The following is a 21,388-nucleotide window of genomic DNA, read 5'->3' as shown; positions in this document are numbered from 1 at the left end:
CAGCCACAACCACTCTGACTTGGCATATTACCATGTTGGGCTCCTCTTGTCTTTATGATGCTATAAGGGCCCTTGGGCAGCTGCCGTATTAACCTTCATTAAATAATTTGAAAAGGGTGTATGGAAAAAAGGAAGAGGAATAATGGGAATCTGGTAGGTCTGGTGAGGTAGAAGCTTGTGGTTAGTCAGATATTTGAGCTAGCAGTCCATTAATTTGATGTTAAGGGGAGGAACGCCTTTTCACTTGTTGTGGAAGGCTCCGTTCAAGAGGGAGCCACGGGGTGGGGGGGTGTCAGGTGTGGGAGGTAGAAAGACACTAAAGAATTGTTAATGAGACACTCCTTGGGTGAAGGCTATAAAAGCTCTCTCTTCTGAGCTGGTACTCTGATCTAGCCTCAGGTAGATGTGAGTGAGGCTGATTTTGCCACGATTAGCAGTTACTTGAAAAAGAAAGAAACTGTGGTCTTATTCTTGGATATGAGTCTGTAACTGAGTTTCAGCTCAGCTGCAGAAAAAAGCCCTCCAGGGCACACCAAATGCTGTGTATTCATTGAAGGTTCCTGTTTGTCTCTTCCAGCTTCTGCTTCCTGCTCCCGGTACCTAATTTCTGCTCCTGCCTCCACTTTCCTCCTAATGTGAGCTCAACTTGCAGCTTTCTCTCAGGTTTTCCTTTCTGTTCACTGGGCTGCACCCTTCTCCTACCGTGTGTTCTCTGTGTGCGTGTGTGTGTGTGTGTGTGTAACAGAGGCATGCTCTGTAGGCTTCCAGTCCCCTTTAGCAGAATAATACCCATTTCCTCCTCTACCATGGGAAATTTCTGTCTCCTGCTCTGTCTTTAGCGACCAGAATGAGCACTTACTCTCCTAAGTATTACAAATACAATATTCATCCTGCAACTGAAAAAGATTTTCAATCTGATAAGTAAATACATTTGTCCTATTACTTTTACATTGTCTGAATTGTGATTTGTACAGCTGCTCTCCAGTGGCTCCAGTTGTACTATTATACCCAAATTTTATTCTGCCTTTTAATGGATTTCCTGCTTGCTAGACAAGGACCTAGTCCTTTTAGAGAAACCTAATTAAATTATGCAAGGACATCTCCACTTAGGTCCTATCTTGTTAGATGTGTCCATCCATATAAGAAAAAAACAATTTCGGAATTCCTTGGTAGTCCAGTGGTTAGGATTCCAAACTCTCACTGCTGAGGGCCTGGGTTCAAACTCACAAGCCATGAGGTGCGGCCAAAGGAAAAAAAAAAAGCAAGAGAGAGAAAGAAAAAACAATTCTACAGTGAGGTCCTACTGTATAGCACAGGGAACTATGCTCAATATCCTGTAATAAGCCATAATGGAAAAGAATATGAAAAAGACTATATATATGTAAAACTGGATCACTTTGCTGTACACCAGAAACCAACACAACATTGTAAATCAACTATACTTCAATAAAATAAATTTTAAAAAAAGAAAAAACAATTCTGAGCTCCAAATAACGCCCTAATATCTGCCAGCAGCATTCAGTACAATACATTTGATCATATTTAAGTTCCTCCCTTATGCCTGGTAAACTTAAGTTGTAGCTGTGGTCTTTGATTCTTTAAGTTTTTCTCTTCTACTCTAACCCAAGGAATGGAGGGGCTGCTGTTAACACTCAGCCCTCCTCCTTCACTTTTAAATTCTTTGGTGCTATTTGGGGGCACTAATTTTATTAAACTCCCTTTTATAGATATTAACCTTTACTTCCATTTTGTACTCTCATTTTCTGTCCACATCTACTTGGAAAACCATTCCTATTTTTGCTTTACTTCCTAGTGAATCATGTGGCAAGTGAACCAGCAGTCTGAATTTTTTTTATGGGTCTATTCGGATTTTTTAATCAAAATTCTGTCTTACCCATAAGCTGGTTTATCTTAGGCTTACCTTAAACCATTCAGGCCCTGGGCTTTGGGACTAAATTGTATTATTTACCACCATACCGGTCTTGGTGGCAGAGGCCGCCAAGGTGCCTGAAAGAGCTTCCAGGCCACCTTAACTAAAGCTGCTTCTGCATGTACTGGTTGAGCTGTTTCTCTTGGGACAAGTCAAGAGTCACACACACCTAGGGACTTCTTACCCCCACCCCTAGTGGCCATGTAACTATTTCTTATCATGTAAAAACTTATGGTTTTGGAATTCTAGCTTTCATCAGTGCTAATACAACCTACTTTATGTAGTTTAGGACTGAGTTTACCAGCAACAGCTGTGCTCACCCCGCCCATATTCCACACTTTACAAACAGTTCATGAATCCCCGTTATGACTCACCCCCCTACCCAGTACATTAGTTTTATTCTCCATTTGGTGTTTTAAAAAGATTATAGAGCCTGTAGCTTTATTGGGCTATGCTTTCTTCTGGAATCCTAATAAAATAGTTTGTGTGTCTTTTAAAATGTTCCATTTATGTGTCAATTTTGCTTTATTTAAAAATGTTTTGTCTAGTGGATTGAGCAAGTCAAGATTATATGCAGAGGGGACTGAGAGATGCTTTATCAAAGTGTCTTTTATGAATATTTAAAAAAATGTCTCTGTGTATAACTGAGTCACTTTGCTGTACAGCAGAGATGGGCACAACATGGTAAATCAACTCGACTTCAGTAAAAATAAATAAATAAATAAATAAATAAAAAGATTTTAAAAGTCTTTTCCTACTTCCCAAAGCCAAATGCTTTCTCTCCTTGAAAGTTACCCCCTTCAGAATCTGGTCTTTAAAAAGTCTGTTCTGCTTCTTATTTGGCGCTTGGATCAAACCATCAAACTTCTTTCTTCTGTATGTGATGACATTTTCTCCTCATTTCCTGTGCGTGGAATCATTTTGTGTGTACTTGTGTGTGTGTGTGTGGTGGTTTGTCTAAGCCTTTCTCTGCAGTCCAGCCCTAGCTCCACCCATCCTCAGTGGCTGCTGCACTTATGGCAGCCAGACAATCTGGGTAAGGAATTCAGGAGAGCCTCTTGGCTTTAGAGAGTCAACCGATAGAATTGCAGTAGGCTTACTGTTCCTCTGAGAATTGACAGACCAGGTAAGGGAGCCCTTAGATAACAAAGTAAATCCCAGGGCCCACTTCAGCAGAGTACTAACTCATCACTGCCTTTGCTAGCTAAAGTGGTCCTTTGCTTTTCCTAGAAGTTTCAGGCACCTGCAAGAGAGACCTGCGTGGAATGTCAGAAAACAGTCTACTCAATGGAGCGTCTTTTGGCCAACAAGCAGGTGTTTCACATCAGCTGCTTCCGTTGTTCCTATTGCAACAACAAACTGAGGTAAGCCAGGCCAAAACAAGCCATCTCTCTGTGTGGTTGGACCTCCAGAGGGAGTCTTTGGTTTTTAGAACACTGGTACTAAAATCTGTGGTGCTAATAGTGTGTGCTGTTGAGGACCTCTGAAGAAAGTAAAAAGTACCATTTAATGACAGGCATTTTATATCAAATTATAATGGTGTTTAGAACTTCTTGGCACTCTCACATGTTAATTTACATGTTAGGACCGAAGCTTAAATCATGTAAGTTGCAGGTAACTGCCCCTGTGACCTAATTTAGTAGAATGTTTTCCCTTGGTATCATAGAATCATACAGTTAAGAAATCTCAAGAGGATACTTGTTGAAGCCCTTGAAATTATCCCAAACACTATATAAATGGTAAAAATAGCAATAATAATAGATCCTGAAGGGCATATATTTTTCTGTATATTGCTTCATTTTATTTTCTGAGAAAATAATTATGTATCATTTCTTCCAAGTTACTCAAAGTATGGATATAAATGTGACAAATTGGGGAAATATTCCGTATTAACTCATTTTAACCATAGAACCTTGGAGGAGGAAGTAACCAGGATGTCATTTCCTCCAGCCTTCCTTCAGGAGCAAGCACCCTTTCCAGCATACTGTTGAAAGATGTCCTGGCACCTGCGTGGCGCTTCTGCGGGGGTTAATACCCCACTACAGCTAGTTCCAGCGTTAGCGCTAGCTTGAAAACTTTTCCTTCTGTTGAGCCAAAATGTGCCTCTGTAACTTCCACACGGTGGTTCTTTTTCTGTCCACTGTATTTTTTTCTCCAGAGCACATTTTTCTAAATTTTTGAATTTTTATATTTCTTCTGTGGAAATTCTGTTGTTTTTATACCCCCCTTTAAAATGTGTTAACCCTGCGAGAGACACCAGATGTCCTAAAGGCCTGTCCAGCACTCTTGTTAGGGTAGACCGACTTCTGGCTACTGCTCACCATTCTCCTATTAACCATAGCTTTCCTTTATTTAATCACTGACGTCTACTCAGTGCCAAGCGTTGGGAGAGCATTATACCCATTCCTGTAAAAACATGCTTTTAAATTATAACACAGATGGGAAACTAGGAGGGAAAAGATGCAACTTTTTACAAAGGAATATCATTAAAAGTAGTTATAGGTTAGAAATACTTAGGAAATATATGAATGATCAGAACTAGGTGGGACTACCTAGGGAAGACTTCCTGGAAGAAGTAACTTTTTCAACAGTTTTGACAGAGGGGAGTGAAATCACTTGAAAATGGGAGCATGTACCAGGTGGAAGAATGTCTTGTGAAGGTTCAGACCTAGAATTGAGCATGTTTTTTATAAGGATAATAAAACAAATGTGCTTAAAAGGACACCCTCAGTGACTGATGTGCTTTTAAAGGTATTTTTCTCACTTAGCATCTTCTGAATATACTGGAGTTGCCAGGTTTCAGCCTACTGGTGTAAATAAGAGAATACATATTTGTTAACTTTATGCTCTTTTTCTTAAAAACAACAGTCTAGGAACATATGCCTCTTTACATGGGAGAATCTATTGCAAGCCTCACTTCAATCAACTCTTTAAATCTAAAGGCAACTATGATGAAGGCTTTGGACACAGACCACACAAGGATCTGTGGGCGAGCAAAAATGAAAACGAAGAAACATTGGAGAGACCAGCCCAGCTTCCAAATGCAGGGGAGACCCCTCAGAGCCCAGGGGTAGAAGATGCCCCCATTGCTAAGGTTGGTGTGCTGACTGCAAGTATGGAAGCCAAGGCCTCATCCCCGCTGGAGAAAGAAGACAAGCCAGCTGAAACCAAGAAGTTGAGGATTGCCTGGCCGCCCCCTACTGAACTTGGCAGTTCAGGAAGTGCCTTGGAGGAAGGGATCAAAGTATCGAAGCCTAAGTGGCCTCCTGAGGATGAAATCAGCAAGCCTGAAGCTCCTGAGGATGTAGATCTGGATCTGAAGAAGCTAAGACGAACTTCTTCACTGAAGGAGAGAAGCCGCCCGTTCACTGTAGCAGCTTCATTTCGAACCTCTTCAGTCAAGAGCCCCAAAACCTTGTCCCCATCTATCAGGAAAGGCTGGAGCATGTCAGAGCAGAGTGAGGAGTTCGGAGGAGGTGTAGCAGCAGAAAGGAAACAAACGGAAAATGCCAACGCCTCCGAGAAGAATGAGAGTGTGGAAAAAACAACCTGGCCAAACAAGGGATCTAAAGGAGAGGAGGCAGGAAGGAGAAGTAAGGAAGTTCACAGTTTTGAGATGGGGAGTGAAAATCTTATAGAAAATGGTGCAAACTTAGATGAAGGTGATAGAAACCTTCTCACACAGCAGTCTTCACTAGAACCCAACTCTAAAAATTGGCCTAGCTTTGCAGATAACACCTCCACTAAAGAATTCACTACTCAGAATCAGACATCCCAGGATGTGGGATTCTGGGAGGGAGAAGTAGTCAAAGAGCTCTCTGTGGAGGAACAGATAAAGAGAAATCGGTACTATGATGAGGATGAAGATGAGGAATAACAAATTGCAATGATGCTGGGCCTTAAATTTATGTTAGTGCTAGTGAGCCACTGCCCTTTATCAAAGTGATGCACAAAACAGCTGTCTTAGCATGAGCTGTAATTTATGTGGAAGTAACTTTGGAAAAGAGTTCTTGCTTCAAAAAAATCCCATACTGTGCAGCTTAAGTGAACCAATTCTAAATGCTAGATAACATTACTTAAATCCTCTCTTTTAGCAATGATGATATACACAACTGCTTTAAGGTCTTTTGGGGGTTGGGAGTGTGTATGTGTGTGTGTGGGGGGGAATATTCCAACGGATATGGTCCAGCTTCCATTGTACTCCCAAAAGACAATATGAAAATGGAGAGATGATTAGTAGTACATTGTTACACTAAAAATTCAATTGTGGAATTAGGAAACATGCAGAAGGGATTTAGGGGCCTAAACATTGTGACTGAATGCACTTTTAGTATAAAGGGCACAGTTTGTATATTTTTACATGAATACCAATTTATTGTTTAGTATTCCTCTGTTAAGAGATCAAATATTTAGTCTTTAAAAAAAAATTTAGGTTAATTTTCTTACTCTGATATATATGGGGAATTTACTGCTTGCTCCGATATATATGGGGAATTTATTGCATCCTGCTTTCTAAACAACATCCTGAACTGGATTATTGAGATATAGCATAACCATCTTTTTGGAGCACCTTTTGAGCACCCTTAGTGCTTGGAGAGATTCATTGTGTCCCAAATAAGCTATGGTATTTGCCAATGCGTTTGACTACACCCCCAAGTGATTGCTTTCTTCTCTGGTGGTATCTGTGCTTCTCATAATTTACTGTAAGCTGCAATATTTTTATAAGATCTTTTGTATTTGCCATGTTGCATATTAGAGCAAAATGATGAGTTTAAAGGAGGAATAACAGAAAAAAAAAAAAAAAAAAGCCTTAAACCACTTGAGATCAGATCCCCAAACCCTATATTCTACTTCTGATATCCCCTTTCTGGGACACTAGTTTTTTAATACTTATAAGCTCTGAAATGTATTGATTTTTATGGCAGACAGTATTCCTAGGGTGCAATTAAACCAGTTATAGGCCTTTTGTGGGAGATGGTTTTCTAGTATTAAGGTTTTGGAACAATATAAACTTGAGTACAGTTGTTGTACATAATTGATATTCCAAATTGTATGTTGGGGGAGAGAGGTGTTTTAAGGTATAGGCTTTTCTTTATACTGCATTTTTAGAGATTTAGCTCTGATATTTTTTAGAGATGTAAAATATTCTGCTTTCTTACAGTCTTGCTTACTCTGAAACATTTTTATTCAATAAAGCTTTTAATTTACACTTGAACTTTTCAATGTTCCTTTTCCATTATTATTTTACATTGTTACAGTCTCTCAGGACCTGCTTTTACCTTAGCAGTTTGGGTAGAAAAAGCAGATGGATCTGATGGGTATCAAGTGAAGAGACATGCAATGTATACTTCTCACCACTAGGTGGTGGTGTTGGGCTGATCTTAGGATTTCATCCGCCTAGAAAACATTTTTCTTGAAAATTGAAAGCAACTTGGCAAGAGAATTATTGTGTACATTCAAAATGAGCTGTTTGTTTTACCAATTCAAAATGCAGTGGTTTTTTTTATTGTTAATTGTACTCCGCATTTAATAATTTACCTTACAAGTATACCTAAATGCTAAATGGAATTTCCAAATGCCTCTGCTGAAAATGGACTTGTTTTCTACCCTGGGCAGAGGCATAGTTGGTTGTTTGTTTTCCTTGCTTGCAGAGGCAACTGCCCCAATTAAGGTACCTTTTTTAATGGGAGTGTAGATTTCCTTGGAGATAGAAATGCTTTTTGAGTCATCTGTTAACATTTTCCAGGGTCACTGTGTGTTCCAGCGTCTTGCCTGGTCTTCTAAGTGCTTGTCCGGGTACTACTATCTGCTCTTGGCCCCAACACAGGCTGAAGTCATTTAGAAAGCCCTGTTCACTGAACAGTTAATCCAGAAGTTCCTGCTGACATTTATAAAATATCCAATCTTGGCTTGAGTTTAGCTACCTTTACTCTGTGACTCACTGCTTGCTGCTCTAACCCATCCACATTGTACTCCCTATATCTACTAACCTTATACAAAAAGTCTGAGTGCCTATGGGTGGCATTAATGGGTATCAGTTGAGTATGTCACCGTATATCAGGTACTTGGGAGCTGAGATTACCCTTGGAAGAACTCCTTTCTGTGCCTTTCAAGGGCTAAGGTAGACATAGGTACAGACCGTAGAGACAAGAATTAGCTCCATAATCAATATAATAAAAGGATATTCTTATCAAGAGAATGACCAGATAACACTAAACATTCTTAGAAAACAAAAGAACCTACAGCCAAATAAAAAGTGCTTATCATTTATTCTCTCAGCTCTCTAAATGAAGGCAACTTGTTGGACTATGTCAATGTTGACAATAGGATGATGTGAATTTTTCTGTTGGTAAAGCAGGAAAAAGGGCCAGCTTGGGACTTGAGATGGTTAAGGAGACTCTGTCCATGACTGCTACAGGGGCCAACTTAGTTCTTTTACCAGCTTGCTGGTCAGATCACTCCTGGCCAAAGTGAAACCTGTACTAAATTTGCTTTCATTACGTATTTCGTCAGCAGTATGTTTTCTAACAATCAAGAGGTTGAGAAATGGTACATATGTGTTTTTCTGGGAATAGATCTTGAGACCAAGATCATTGTGTGTTGGCCTCTGCATGCTAAGTTAGCATGTTCTTTGTTCCTTGGGGCTCTGCTTTGAATTCCCATGGGATCAGAGAGAGTTTACTTCTTTTATTTATTTATTTTGGCCACACCACACGGCATGTGGGATCTTAGTTCCCCAACCAGGGATCGAATCCATGCCCCCTGCAGTGGGGGCATGGAGTCTTAACCACTGGACCACCAGGGAGGTCCTGTGAGTTTACTTCTTTTAAAACGTATCTTGAATATAGGGTAGTTACCATTAAGCTATTTCTGGGTTTGGACGAAAATGGCTTCAGGCAGTGTGGTTCTCAGACCAGCAGCAGTGGCATGACTTCTGAGTTTGTTAGAAATGAGAAATGCACATCCATGGGCCTACCCTGAACCTCCTGAATCAGAATCTCTTTGGATGGAGCCCAGAAAACTTTTAGCAAACTCTCCATGTGGGAGATGAGAGAAGCTAATGTCTGAGCTGTGGCACACTAAGGTTTGAGAACCACTGACCTCAAGCAGACCTTCTAGTCTACTCCTTAAGGCGGCTCCTTTTTTCTCTTCTTTCTCTCCCTTTGAAACTCTTTATCTTCTGCCGCAAGCATGCCTACTAGTATAAAGATACTCTGTCCTTGGACAAGATTAGTTCTTTAATCTTTTTTTAGATCATTCTAGGTAGCCTGTGGTAATTAACCTTGTAGCCAGGTTTGAACGGTTGGCACCCAGGGTTCAGCGTTCTCCAGCGGTTGAGGGACAATTTAGAATTCAATGTTTTGAAGGTTTCTTGTCTATGGCTCCCCTCCCTGTTTATGTAGATCCACAAAAGAGTTCAATGTTCAATGCGGACATCTAAAGTTAAGGAGTTTTATAGGATAAAGCCTCAGGGCTCTGGAATCTAAAGACTTTCTAGTTCAGAAGCTCAGCTCTACCGCTTGTTTATATAGCCTCGGGCAAGCTGCTCTCTGGACCTCAGTTAACTCATCCATAAAATAGTAAATACCTACTTCACAGAATGAGGAAGTTAAATAATGTGTGTAAAATGTTCGGGGCAGTACCTGGCATATAGTAAACCTCATTAAACACTGGCCATCATCTACTTTTCTTTTTCCTTCAATATTTTCCTTTGGATATCTTCCATTTCCTTTCCCCATGAGAAGAATAAAAGGATTTTTAAAAGTCAATTTTGAGGGATATACAAGGACAGGGGGTTGAGATCACGGAGGGGCACGAAGAGAGAAAAAGGGTGGGGAGCAAAAAGAACGCTGCTAGTAGGCGGGACCAGCTGAGATAAACCCTAGTGAGAGATGGGGGCTGTGAGGGAGGGGGGAGAGAGAGCGCGAGAGAGGTATGGCCTTCCAGGGAGCAGGAACAGCTTAAGCTGGCTGGACTGAGAAGAATGTCCCCATAAGGGAGCTATGCCTGAAATAAGGGGTGTAGCCGTAGCTGGACGGGAGAGTGAGGGAGGAGGAAAATCTTCGCCGAAACCGGTAGCAAAAAGGGGCGGCACGAGCGTTGAGTGCTTGTGCGGGGCGGGACCAGGGCTGGGTGGAGGCGGGGCGGGAAAAGGAGGGGCGTGGCCGGGATCGGGAGGCGGAGTCCCGAGGAGAGGCGGCCGGGGAGGCTGCGGTGAGGGAGGTGGGCGGGGAGGCGGGATGGGCGGTGAAGAAGCTGGGCCCCTCAGAGAAGGCGGACTGAGACGTGACGGGGACAAGAAGGGGCCGGAAGGGGGCGGCCGCCGGTCCGGCCCCGCCCCGGGGCCGCCTCCCCGCGGGTTCTGTTGGCCGTGGCGGCAGCTGAAGCTGTGGCGGCGGTGGCCGCGGGGTGGGCGTAAGATGGCGACAGCGGTGGCGGGAGCCCTGGGCCTGCTGTGGGGCTGGCTGTGGAGCGAGCGCTTCTGGCTGCCCCAGAACGTGAGCTGGGCCGACCTCGAGGGGCCAGGCGACGGCTACGGCTACCCGCGGGCCAGGCACATCCTCTCGGTGTTCCCGCTGGCGGCGGGCGTGTTCTCCGTGAGGCTGCTCTTCGAGCGGTGAGAGCCCGCGGGCGAGCGGCGCGAAGGGCTGTGGGCGCGGGCTGGTGAAACCGGCCCGGGGGGAGAGGCGGAGGTCGAGGACCGGAAGACGAGCTGCAGGGAAAGCCCGGAAGCAGGAGGCTGGGAGAGCCCTGGGCCGCGCGCGGGATGCTCCGAGGGGCGAGTTTGGGGCTTGGACATTGAAAGAGTGAGAGTCGAAGGGGACACTGGACCCATTCAATTTGAGAGCCCGGGGTGGGTGTCTCATGGGCCTCTGCCCAACCTCCAAGGATTCTGCAGACCAAGAAACTGCGAGCTGCGACCGAGAACCCGAGGCGGGAAACAAGAAAGGGCTGCCAGAACCAGGACTAATTGGGATCATGGAAACTGAAGGGTCGGCTCAAGAGCCAGACGTTTCAAGCCGAAGAAATGGGTTCATGGGAAGATAAGATTTGTGAGGGCACTTTAGTTCCAGATAGTTGAGGGGCACAGGATTAGTTAGGCCCTAAGCCTTGGTTCGTCACACCGCATGGACGCGCGCGCGCGCGCGTGTGTGTTTCAATAAAATTCTGCCAGAGCCCGTAAGAGAGTAGAAATCTGGTAGGGATAGGGTGTGGTGGAGCCTGAGGCTTCCAGAGTATGGAAAGGTGTCAAATTAGTTGCAGAACAGGCCTTGGAGACCTGAAATGGAAGGAGGAGTGGTCATGTTGAAAGGATGGAGAGCCTTAGGGCGTATGAGACAACAGCTGTATTGAGACAACAGCTGTATTGAGCCAGCTTCTAAGTGACCATGTGTTCTTGACAAAAAGTGTTTTCACTTTTCATTGAGTGAGCGGCTCCTGTCTGCTGTCGCAGATAAAGATATCCATTGAGGACTTGCTGTGGTGATGTTACAATGTGGACTTATAGCTGTGAGTGATCTTGATCGAGTCTACTCACAGCCCGGGAAAGGTGACTTCTTTCTGCATAGGTCTCAGGTAACGAGGATGGCACTTTGACATCTTTTGTTCCTTTGGCCTATAGAGCAGGAATGCCCTTTCGAGGATGGGACTATATTGCAGATAGACTACTTTGTTACTGTCTGAAAATCTAATATTATCTGTTTTGGATTACTTCTTTGATTTGCCTACTATTTCTGACACAAAAATCTTTCAAAATATATGTTTCCCACCATTCATCCATTATTTAACAGTGTTTATGTATTGTCGTCAAAGTGCTGTGCCAGAAGTTTAAGTATAGTCGTTGTATTAAGTATTCCTGGGGTGGAGGCACAAACCGCTTGTCCCTCTTAGGAGTAACCTAGGTCCAGGTACTCTCCACCTTCGCATCTGTATATGAGAGCAAAAAAAACATAGAGAAAGACAGTATAATGACTGAAAAGGAAAATACACAATTCAGGAGAGAAAAAAAAAGTTCATTGTCTTAGGAAAAGATTCTCTGCTTTTCATATAAATATATACTAATATGGAAATTTCCCCAAGTTAGTGGTAAGAGGAACTAGCTTGTTGCTTCTAAACACTCATTTTATATAAGCTTGCATATATCTTCATATTTCCCAGGAGTACTCCCAGGTGACTGTGAAGACGGACATATCCCCTGGCACAGCCACTGGAAAGGATCCTTTTTACCTGTGGGAATTCTATCTGAATGTTTCTGTGGTGCTCCAGTGTCAGGGGAGAAGGGATGGATGGGAATACTGATGTGAAAGCATTCTAGCATGGTATTCCTTGGCTAGTAAGGACATGTACCTTGTTCATGTCATGTTTGACCTTAGGAAAGTTTAAGCCTAGAAGCAGTCTTGCTACTTTGTTTCTCTTTAAGACCTACGACTTTAGTTAGCAATAGAAATTACAGCTGGATTACCAGTTCTTCTCTTACTGTGCTGGACTTCCATAAAGGTAATAGAAGTCACTTTTAGAGTATAGAAAAGGATATCAGAAATATTGGTTCATTTATTCTCTTTCCTACATTTTCTCTTTTCTCAAATCCTAACTACTTAGTTTCTAAAAAGTGATTCATATAATAATCATGAACTGTAAGAGCTAGAACTCCAACCTCCATTTATATAAATAGTAAACTAAGGCTTAGAAACATTTTGCAGCTTTTCAGAGGCTGCACACTCACCTGGGGGAGGAGGTAGAACCAAGATCCAGAGTGTTTTCCCCAGCCCCATTCTCTTTCCACTGTATGGTGTGGCCACTTTTCATATTCCTTAAAACCCCCTTTCAAGAGTTAAGATTTAACCTGCCGTTGCTACTATTCTAGGATTTGGAGAAGAAATCCATGTACATCTTATTCTTGGTTATTTAATATAATGTGTTTGACCTGAAATTTGCATTTTTTGCTTCAAATTGTTCTGCATATATTAATGTCTTACACTATACCCTTTGATAAATTATCTCTGTGTTGTTTTAAGAATATCCTAAAGAAAAAATATAGAGTTTACAGTTTATCCTTACTTTCTCTTTCTTATCAACCACACCAAGCATTTGTTTATTTTATTATTAATATTTTATATTTTTATTTATTTATGGCTGCGTTCGGTCTTCCTTGTTGCGTGCAGGCTTCCTCTAGTTGCGGCGAGCGGGGGCTACTCTTGGTTGGGGTGCACGGACTTCTCAATGCGGTGGCTTCTCGTTGCGGAGCACGGGCTCTAGGCGTGCGGGCTTCGGTAGTTGTGGCACGTGGGCTCAGTAATTGTGACTCGAGGGCTCTAGAGTGCAGGCTCAGTAGTTGCGGTGCATGGGCTTAGTTGCTCCGCGGCATGTGGGAGCTTCCTGGGCCGGGGCTCAAACCCGTGTCCCCTGCATCGGCAGGCGGATTCTTAACCACTGTGCCACGAGGGAAGTCCCCATTTTATTCTTTAAGTTCCCACATTCCCTGGAGAGCTGTAGCCTCATCTGATAGGGACGATTTGAAAAGCCACCTGACCATATATTAATGTATCTAGCTATTTCGCTAAAGAACTGCAGATAGGAGATTATTACCTACCCAAGAATAGAGGCTTTTCCTTTGTGGGCCTCTGCTAAGTGGTTGCATTCTGGTGGCCTGCACCTTGCAAAATACCTTCGATGTGGCATGTGGTCAGTAAATTCTGATTGAATGTTTGAGAAGGGTCCACCCTCATCTACTCAGATGCCCAGAGGAGTAACTGGAATCTAGATCTTCAACATGAAATAGATGTTTGGCTAGACTGAGAGAGACAAAACTATAATTCCTTTGTTTCTGTTAAATTTCACCACACAATATTTGCATGTTGTGCACCTTTCTGCAGTTTCTTTTTCCCCACCCCCCATGCACACACTCATGCTACCCTATACCCTATCAAAAGAGAGATAAGAAACTCTTCCACCTGTTCTTTAAAACTTCTTTTAATATTACATTGATGATTGAGACCTGAGAGAATGAATAGTCCAAGCTAGGTGTGCCGTGTCTTACTTAAATTGGATCTTAAAGATAAAATTGTTTGAAATTTAATATCTAGTCCCTGAGCACTTATTCCTTGGGATCAAGTATAAGCTTGAGACTTAATATTGATATCATCAGAGCTACATAGGCTCATTTATTTTGAATATGGTATTGCAATAGGAGCTTTATGTTGCCAGGAGAAAATTGTTTGGTGAATTATACAGGAGATAGATTAGAGCTCTCCTTACTGCTCATTCATTATTCCAGTCCCCTCTTCTCTCCTGTTACTGCCAAGGCAACCTCACTGGCATGTCTAAGGAACTTTCTCAATACCATTCTCTGGCACAGGGGACTAACAGACTCACTTACTGGCCTATCTTATAACTAGAAACAAGAGCAGTGACTCACTTTTTTGTGCACATTTCTTAACCACTCATTTCATCTTCCTCTTGTAAACCTTGCTAACTCTGCTGCTTGCTGCCTTTTTTTTTTTTTATTTCCTGTTCTTCCCCACTTCTGCCAAGTGGAGGAAGAAGAACCTTTTTCCTCTTCCTGACAGACCTGCTGCCTTCCTTCTAGGTCCATGTCATGTCACAACATTGTGACCCAGTATTAATAGGTCCTCCAGACTGGAGAGAGGTGTTGGGAGGAATGGACATAGCTGCTGACTAGGTTGTAAGGGAGATTGCCCATTCCACTACATCCCTAAAGGTATTCTGTTGGGCCTTACTGAATTGTAAATCACAGAATTAAGTCAGGTTTGCAGATCCAGCAGAGTGAGATTGAAAAAGATGGTCACATGGCTCTGCCCTTATCTAAGAACCCACCTCTTAATAAGCTCCAGATGATCAGAAGCCTTATGTGTCCCTCCTCTCTCCTGGAAAAATTTCCCTAGCCCTTTCTGTGCAGTGGGTGTTGATGCTCTGCAGACAACCCTGAATACTGTTGTGACTGAGGTCAGGTTCCTGGCTTACCCCTGGAGACAATATATTTGTCACAGAAAAGAAACATGTCAGATATTTTTGCTTTAGCCCCTTCCTGATTCAGAAAACTAGGGTCTCCTAGCTGGGTAAAGAAGAAATTAATGGGGAGAAGAGGAGGCATCAAGTGAACTCTGTACCTTCCTTATAGAGTGGGGAGGGGGAGATGTACCTGTTTTGGCTTCCTCACCAGAGGTAGTTTTAGGCAGATAAAGCTGCTTTCTAAAGAATTCACTGAGTTTTGGGCTCTTTGTGGTTGAATCCACTCCTACTTTATCTTTGGGGAAGTTAATTGAGGTGTTGCTGCAAAAGGAGTTAACCATAGTCACTTCTAACTAAAAAAAAAATCTGAAACTCATTTTCCTAGATGCAAAGGCAGTTTTCCTAGATATGAAGAATTCTCTCTGAATTATCTAGTACTGTGGTTTCCAGTATAGGAGCCACTAGCTAGCACAGTAGCTACTAGCTTTTGGGGATTTCAACTGTGACTGGTCAGCACTGAGATGTGTTCTAAGTGTAAAATACACACCCGATTTTCAAGACTTAATGCAGGGGAAAAAAATGTAAACTATCTCAATTTTTAACATTGATTACATATTGACATGATAATATTTTGGATATATCGGGTTAAACAAAGTATATTATCAAAATTAATTTCACCTGTTTCTTTTTTACTTTTTTTAAAGTGCCTATCAGAAAATTTAAAATTACATATGTGGCTCACATTATTTCTATTGAGCAGTGCTGATGATAGTGATTCAAATAAGTATTAATAACCAAGAAGAGAATTTTAATGTAGATTCACATTTTTTTTTTAACTATTTATTTATTTTTGCTGTGTTGTATCTTCCTTTCTGTGCGAGGGCTTTCTCTAGTTGTGGCAAGCGGGGGCCACTCTTCATCGCGGTGCGTGGGCCTCTCACTATTGCGGCCTCTTTTGTTGTGGAGCACAGGCTCCAGATGCGCAGGCTCAGTAGTTGTGGCTCATGGGCCTAGTTGCTCCGCGGCATGTGGGATCCTCCCAGACCAGGGCTCGAACCCGTGTCCCCTGCATTAGCAGGCAGACTCTCAACCACTGCGCCACCAGGGAAGCCCGTAGATTCACATTTGATTTATTTTTTATTTGTGTTTTTTAAAAATATTTATTTATTTATTTATTTTTGGCTGCATCAGTCTTAGTTGCGGCCTGCGGGATCTTTCATTGCGGTGCACGGGCTTCTCTCTAGTTGTAGTGTGTGGGTTTTCTCTCTCTCGTTGTGGTGCGCAGGCTCCAGAGCACATGGGCTCTGCAGTTTGTGGCATGCCGGCTCTCTAGTTGAAGCACGCAGGCTCAGTAGTTGTGGCGCGCTGGCTTAGTTGCCCCGTAGCATGTGGGATCTTAGTTCCCCGACCAGGATCGAACCCGCGTTCCCTGCATTGGAAGGCGGATTCTTTACCACTGGACCACCAGTGAAGTCCCTGATCTTGTTTTTAAGCACCAGAAGGTGATTAGTTCTGAGTATATTGGACCAGGTTTTAAACAGTGGGGCTTTCTAAAAAATTATAGTAATAATGGGATTTTTAAAATGTAAATCATTTTCTGAATGATTTAAATGACTAGTTATAGTCTATTTTGAGTAACTGTCGATTAACAGTGCCCTCTAGCCAAGTATTGCTCTGGAGTTTTTTTCTTCTGCATATATTTCCTCAGTCGAGTAGTTAATGATGTGTAAACAAGTTTGTCAAGTAGTTCATTGTACATGAGGTGCTACACAGCCCTGATAAGGCAATGAGAATAATCAAACTATTGTATTCTTCTCAAAACTATGGAGTTTCTTAAAAAGGGTATATATCTTGTAGTCCTTAGTTCTGGGGTAGTGTCAGCATTTGTAAGAAGTCTCAATTATAGGCACAAAGGGTCTCAAACTAAATCAGATTGTTGTGGTTGTGTTTTAATACTTCTTGGGGAAATCTCCAGTTATAGACTGAAGTTAGTTAACTTGAATTTCTACTGATTTCTCCGGAAATCATTGACCTCCTTCATGTAGCTGGTAGGTTATCTGATGACCCAGGAGGACAGGTGGCCACATTTCCTTGAAACGCTTTACCTTTTAGTTGAGAATTAAGTTTTTACCCATTTGTTCATCTGTTCATTTTTCAACAATTATTTATTGGGAGCTTAGTATATGCCAGATATCAAACTGAGTGCCAAGGGTAAAAAAGTAAGTCATGGTGTCTACCTGCAGGAAGAGAGCAAGAAAACCAGTGGTTAAAATAGAGTGTAATGAATGCATGCACAAGGTTAAGTCATGGGAATTTGGAAGAGGTGGATTCGGTTCTTTTTAACAGTTATTAACTGAAATACAGGCTTAATGTCCCACTAACAAACACTTGTTTCTTGAATTATGAAGGATGGTAAAAACTTCTTAAGAAAGAGCTTTTTGTTAACCTTTTTCTCTAATCCACCTCTTATTCAACATGCATGCATTTATGTTCCTACTTTAAGCAAATGCATTAAGTAGTATAATTACTGTGTCTGTGAAGCATTTTAATATACTTATATACTCTAAGTAATTCTTATTATCTCACGACTTACTTCTCTCATAATAAGGTAAGGTGTAAGCAGAATGCTGATCCTTCTTTCTCATCACAGTACCAAGTAGGTTCATCAGATTGCACAGTTATTAGTCATCTTAATTCTTTAAGGCCCTCTTATAGGTCTAAGTGAAGATAACTTTGATGGAAATGGGAGAAGGAGTGAAGAATAGTCTGGTATAAATCCACAGTGTATGCCTTGTCATGGCTTAGGATAGCATAAAGGTTCTCTTCTTTTTAGTTTGTTTCTGCTTTGTTTTAAGAGCAAATTGGCCAATTAAAAAAAAATAGTCCTTAAAAAAACCTGCAAAGATTACTTGCACACCGACCATGCAAGAAATGTTGGATTTGGTGGTATAGGTGTCCTTGAGAAGTGTAGTACCTCGTACACAACAGGCACATATGTGTACAACAAATATGTATAACACATTTGCTTGTACATAGCAAATTCTGTCCTCTTAAGAATTTACTCAGAAAAAACACACTGATGTGCATGCATATGTATAGGGAATATACAAAATAATATATGGTTGGGAATCAACAGCACATAAGTGAATAAATAGTATAACTTAGTAATTCTTAAATCTTTTGTTCTCAGCATTTTTCTTTTTTTTACTCTTAAAAATTATTGAGGATCCCAAGGAGTTTTCGTAGATGTAGGTTACATATACCTCTCAATTTTTTCATATTTGAAATTGAAATCGAGACATTTAAGAAATATATTTATTATTTCATTAAAAATAACAAAAATAGGACTTCCTTGGTGGCGCAGTGGTTAAGAATCTGCCTGCCAATGCAGGAGACACGGGTTTGATCCCTGGTCCAGGAAGATCCCACATGCTGCGGAGCAACTAAGCCCGTGCGCCACAACTACTGAAGCCCACGTGCCTAGAGCCGGTGCTCCGCAACAAGAAAAACCACCGCAATGAGAAGCCCGCGCATCGCAAGGAAGAGTAGCCGCCACTCGCTGCAACTGGAGAAAGCCCGTGCGCAGCAACAAAGACCCAAGTAGCCGAAAATAAATTAAAAAAAAAAAAAAAGCCTATTACATGTTAACATAAATAACATATTTTTGAAAGATAATTTTCTAAACAAAAAAATATTTAGAGAAAAACATTGATTTTATATTTTTGCATATCTCTTTAATATCTTAGTAGAAGATAGCTGGATTCTCCTCGCAGCCTTCTACATTCAATCCCTTCTGATATGTTGTTTTGGTTGAAGTATATAAATAAAAGATGGCTTTACACAGATATGTTATTGGAAGGGGGAAGTATTTTATCTTTGCTACTACACCAAAACACAAGGAGTAGTTTCTTAAAGGTTGGTTAGAATCTGAAACCATATCAATGAGCTTTCCATTCATGTTAAAATCCACTGGTGTCTTACACTTTGAATGGACATCATGTATTGGTCACTTGAAAAATACTGGTTCACTAAGTTATACAGATATCCTAAATGTCAATACATTTCATTATACAGTATTAAAAAATCATAGTAATCTCACTGTAACAATCTCATCAGAAAAACCTTGAAGTATTGGGACGTTGTCAAGCTTAAAGGCAGATATATGGTCTCTAAACTTCTAATTTTCACTTGAAAGCTTGAATTTTATCAATGGCAAGATTGTTTTTTGAAGTGACAGGCTTATTTCATTCATTTTTAAGAAAATGTCTCTGAAATACCCAGTTCCTGAATAACCATAGTTTGTCTGTCAGTCATTCTTTGGGGTAAAAATGGTGTTCTTTGTAAAAAGTGATTTTAGTTTAGCATACAACTCAATCAGTCAAACAAGTGCATTTCTTTGAGACCACCGTATCCTTTGGTATGCAATAAAAGTACTTTATGTGTACTGCCCATTTTATCACAGAATACTTTTTAGAAATGTACTCAAGGGTTGGCATTTAATAAAATTAATCATTTGTATTGCTTCATCAAGAACATTCTTTAGTGAAACTGGCTTTGTTGTTGTTGTTAAGTAAGAGGCTATAGCAAGAAAGAATACAATAACTACTACTGCAGTTTGGTGCCGCTGCCCTGATTTGTGCTCAGCTTCCATAAGTTTACCCACCATTGCTTTTTTTGCATCATCATTGTAAATATCAACACCATAACAAAGGCAAATGTCTTAATATCATTACGAAAATAGTTTTGACTTTATGAGCCCCCAGAGAGTATCTCAGGGATGCTCTGGGGTCTGTGGACCATACAGACCCTCTGCCGTTATTGAATGAGATCACCCAGGGCTGAGAGTGTAAAGTAAGGTAAGAATCTGCATAGAACCGTGAGGAAACACTGTGTTTTAGGAAAAGGCAGAGGAAAAAGAAACCCCAAAGAAAATAAGAGGTATGACAGCCATAGAGTATTTGATAATATCAGTAGTTAGCATTTAATAAGTACATACTTTATCCCAGGCACTGTTCTAAGTACTAAACATTGAATCTTCACAGTAACTTTATGAAGTAGGTAGATACTGTGGTTATCCTCATTTTACAGATGAGAAAACTGAAGCAAGGAGAAAGTTAAGTAACTTGTCCAAGGTGACCCAACTAGCAGTGCACACCAAGAAGTCTAGTTCTACTGCCAGAAAGATAGATGGAGAGAACTAGGAAGAGTGTGACAGAAAGGAAGCTAACAGGAAAGAGCATTTCAAGGGGGAGAACATGCTCAATAATGTCAAATGGCACTAAGTGGTCAGGTAAGATGCAGGCCTGAACAGCATCCATTTGATTTCACAATAAGGAGATCATTGACGACTTTGGCAAAGAGCAGCTTCAGTGAAGTGTAGGGACAGAAGCCAGATGAGAGAGAGAGGAAGGTTGAGGAATGAGTGGGAGTTAGAAGAGAAGTCATGAGAAGAGAACTTTTTCAAGAACTTTAGTTATGAGGTGGGTGAGAGCCAGAGGGTGTGAGGGACAGGAAGCGCTGTTTTAAGGTGGGAAAACTTGAGCATGTTCAACGTCTGATGAGAAGAAACAAGTAGAGAATGAAGCCAAAGGTAATAGAAAAAAATAGGAATAAATAGAATGAAATTTCTAATCAGGAAGAGAATGGATATAAAGCACAGGGATATTAGTTTTAGATAAAGTGGTTCTGATGCAGGAAGTGAAGGCATTCCCTTCTCAGCGGAGATTCTTGAGAGTCTTAGCTATTTCCACTTCTTTCTTCCTCCTCTTTATATCTTTCGCTGCTATAACTCATTACTATCTTTGAGTCTCCATTTTATTGGAATTTCTTTGGTGAGGGTTACCACCAGTCTTCAAATTGCCAAATCCATTGGATACTGAAATCCCTGTCTTACCTAATCTCTACCTCATTTGATACAACTCCACCTCTGACATTCCTGTCCCCTAAATTCACCTTTTATGTTGGTGTTTCCCAGTATTCTGACCTTGGTTCTCTTTTTAGTTTAGATTCCTTTCTTATGTAGTCACATCTACCCTCACAATTTTAGCTACCACCTGTATTCTCATCCTCTCACTCTCTTTTTTCCTCTTTTTTCTTTCTCATATCTTTGTGTGTGTGCCTGTGTGTATGTATCTTAAGCCCTTTTTCCAAGCTTATTTGCCTACTAGACTGTTGCATTTCAATGTTACATGGGTACTTCAAATTCAGCATACACACAACTCATCTTTCACTCCCAAATTTGCTTTTCTTATCTTATTCTCTACTTGGTTGAGGCTCCATAATCAACTTAGTTTCCCAATCCGGAAACATAGAAGGCACCCTTGATTTTTCCTTTTCTTTTGCCTCCTACATCTATCCAGTCACCAAGTTCTATCAGTTTCACTTTCTCACCATCAATTGAATCTAACCTTGCCTTTCCATTTCTATAGCCTTAGTTCAGTGCTTTGGTACTTATAGCATGGATTTTTTTTACAATAGCCTAAAGCCTTT

General features: G+C 41.3%; 2 protein-coding genes across 7 annotated transcripts in view; both read left to right on the top strand.

The window, feature by feature from the left end:
* The window catches only part of LIMA1 (LIM domain and actin binding 1), an 83,451-nt gene extending 76,306 nt beyond the window's left edge, over positions 1 to 7,145 (top strand). For all 4 annotated transcript variants that reach the window (XM_082664950.1, XM_082664951.1, XM_082664952.1 and 1 more), the window contains 2 exons: positions 3,161 to 3,294; positions 4,799 to 7,145. In XM_082664950.1, the coding sequence (XP_082521076.1) occupies positions 3,161 to 3,294; positions 4,799 to 5,807 (1,143 nt within the window). In that variant the 3' untranslated portion in view covers positions 5,808 to 7,145. The remainder of the gene's footprint in view (positions 1 to 3,160; positions 3,295 to 4,798) is intronic.
* Positions 7,146 to 10,294: 3,149 nt separating this feature from the next.
* The window catches only part of CERS5 (ceramide synthase 5), a 34,717-nt gene continuing 23,623 nt past the window's right edge, over positions 10,295 to 21,388 (top strand). For 2 of the 3 annotated variants that reach the window (XM_082666988.1, XM_082666989.1), the window contains exon 1: positions 10,295 to 10,547. In XM_082666988.1, the coding sequence (XP_082523114.1) occupies positions 10,351 to 10,547 (197 nt within the window). In that variant the 5' untranslated portion in view covers positions 10,295 to 10,350. The remainder of the gene's footprint in view (positions 10,548 to 21,388) is intronic. The other variant, XM_082666990.1, reaches the window with a different exon arrangement.

This window comes from Grampus griseus, assembly GCF_964374135.1.
Source record: "Grampus griseus genome assembly, chromosome: 11".
Taxonomy (NCBI): Eukaryota; Metazoa; Chordata; class Mammalia; order Artiodactyla; family Delphinidae; genus Grampus; species Grampus griseus.
This window is presented reverse-complemented; position numbering and strand designations above follow the sequence as displayed.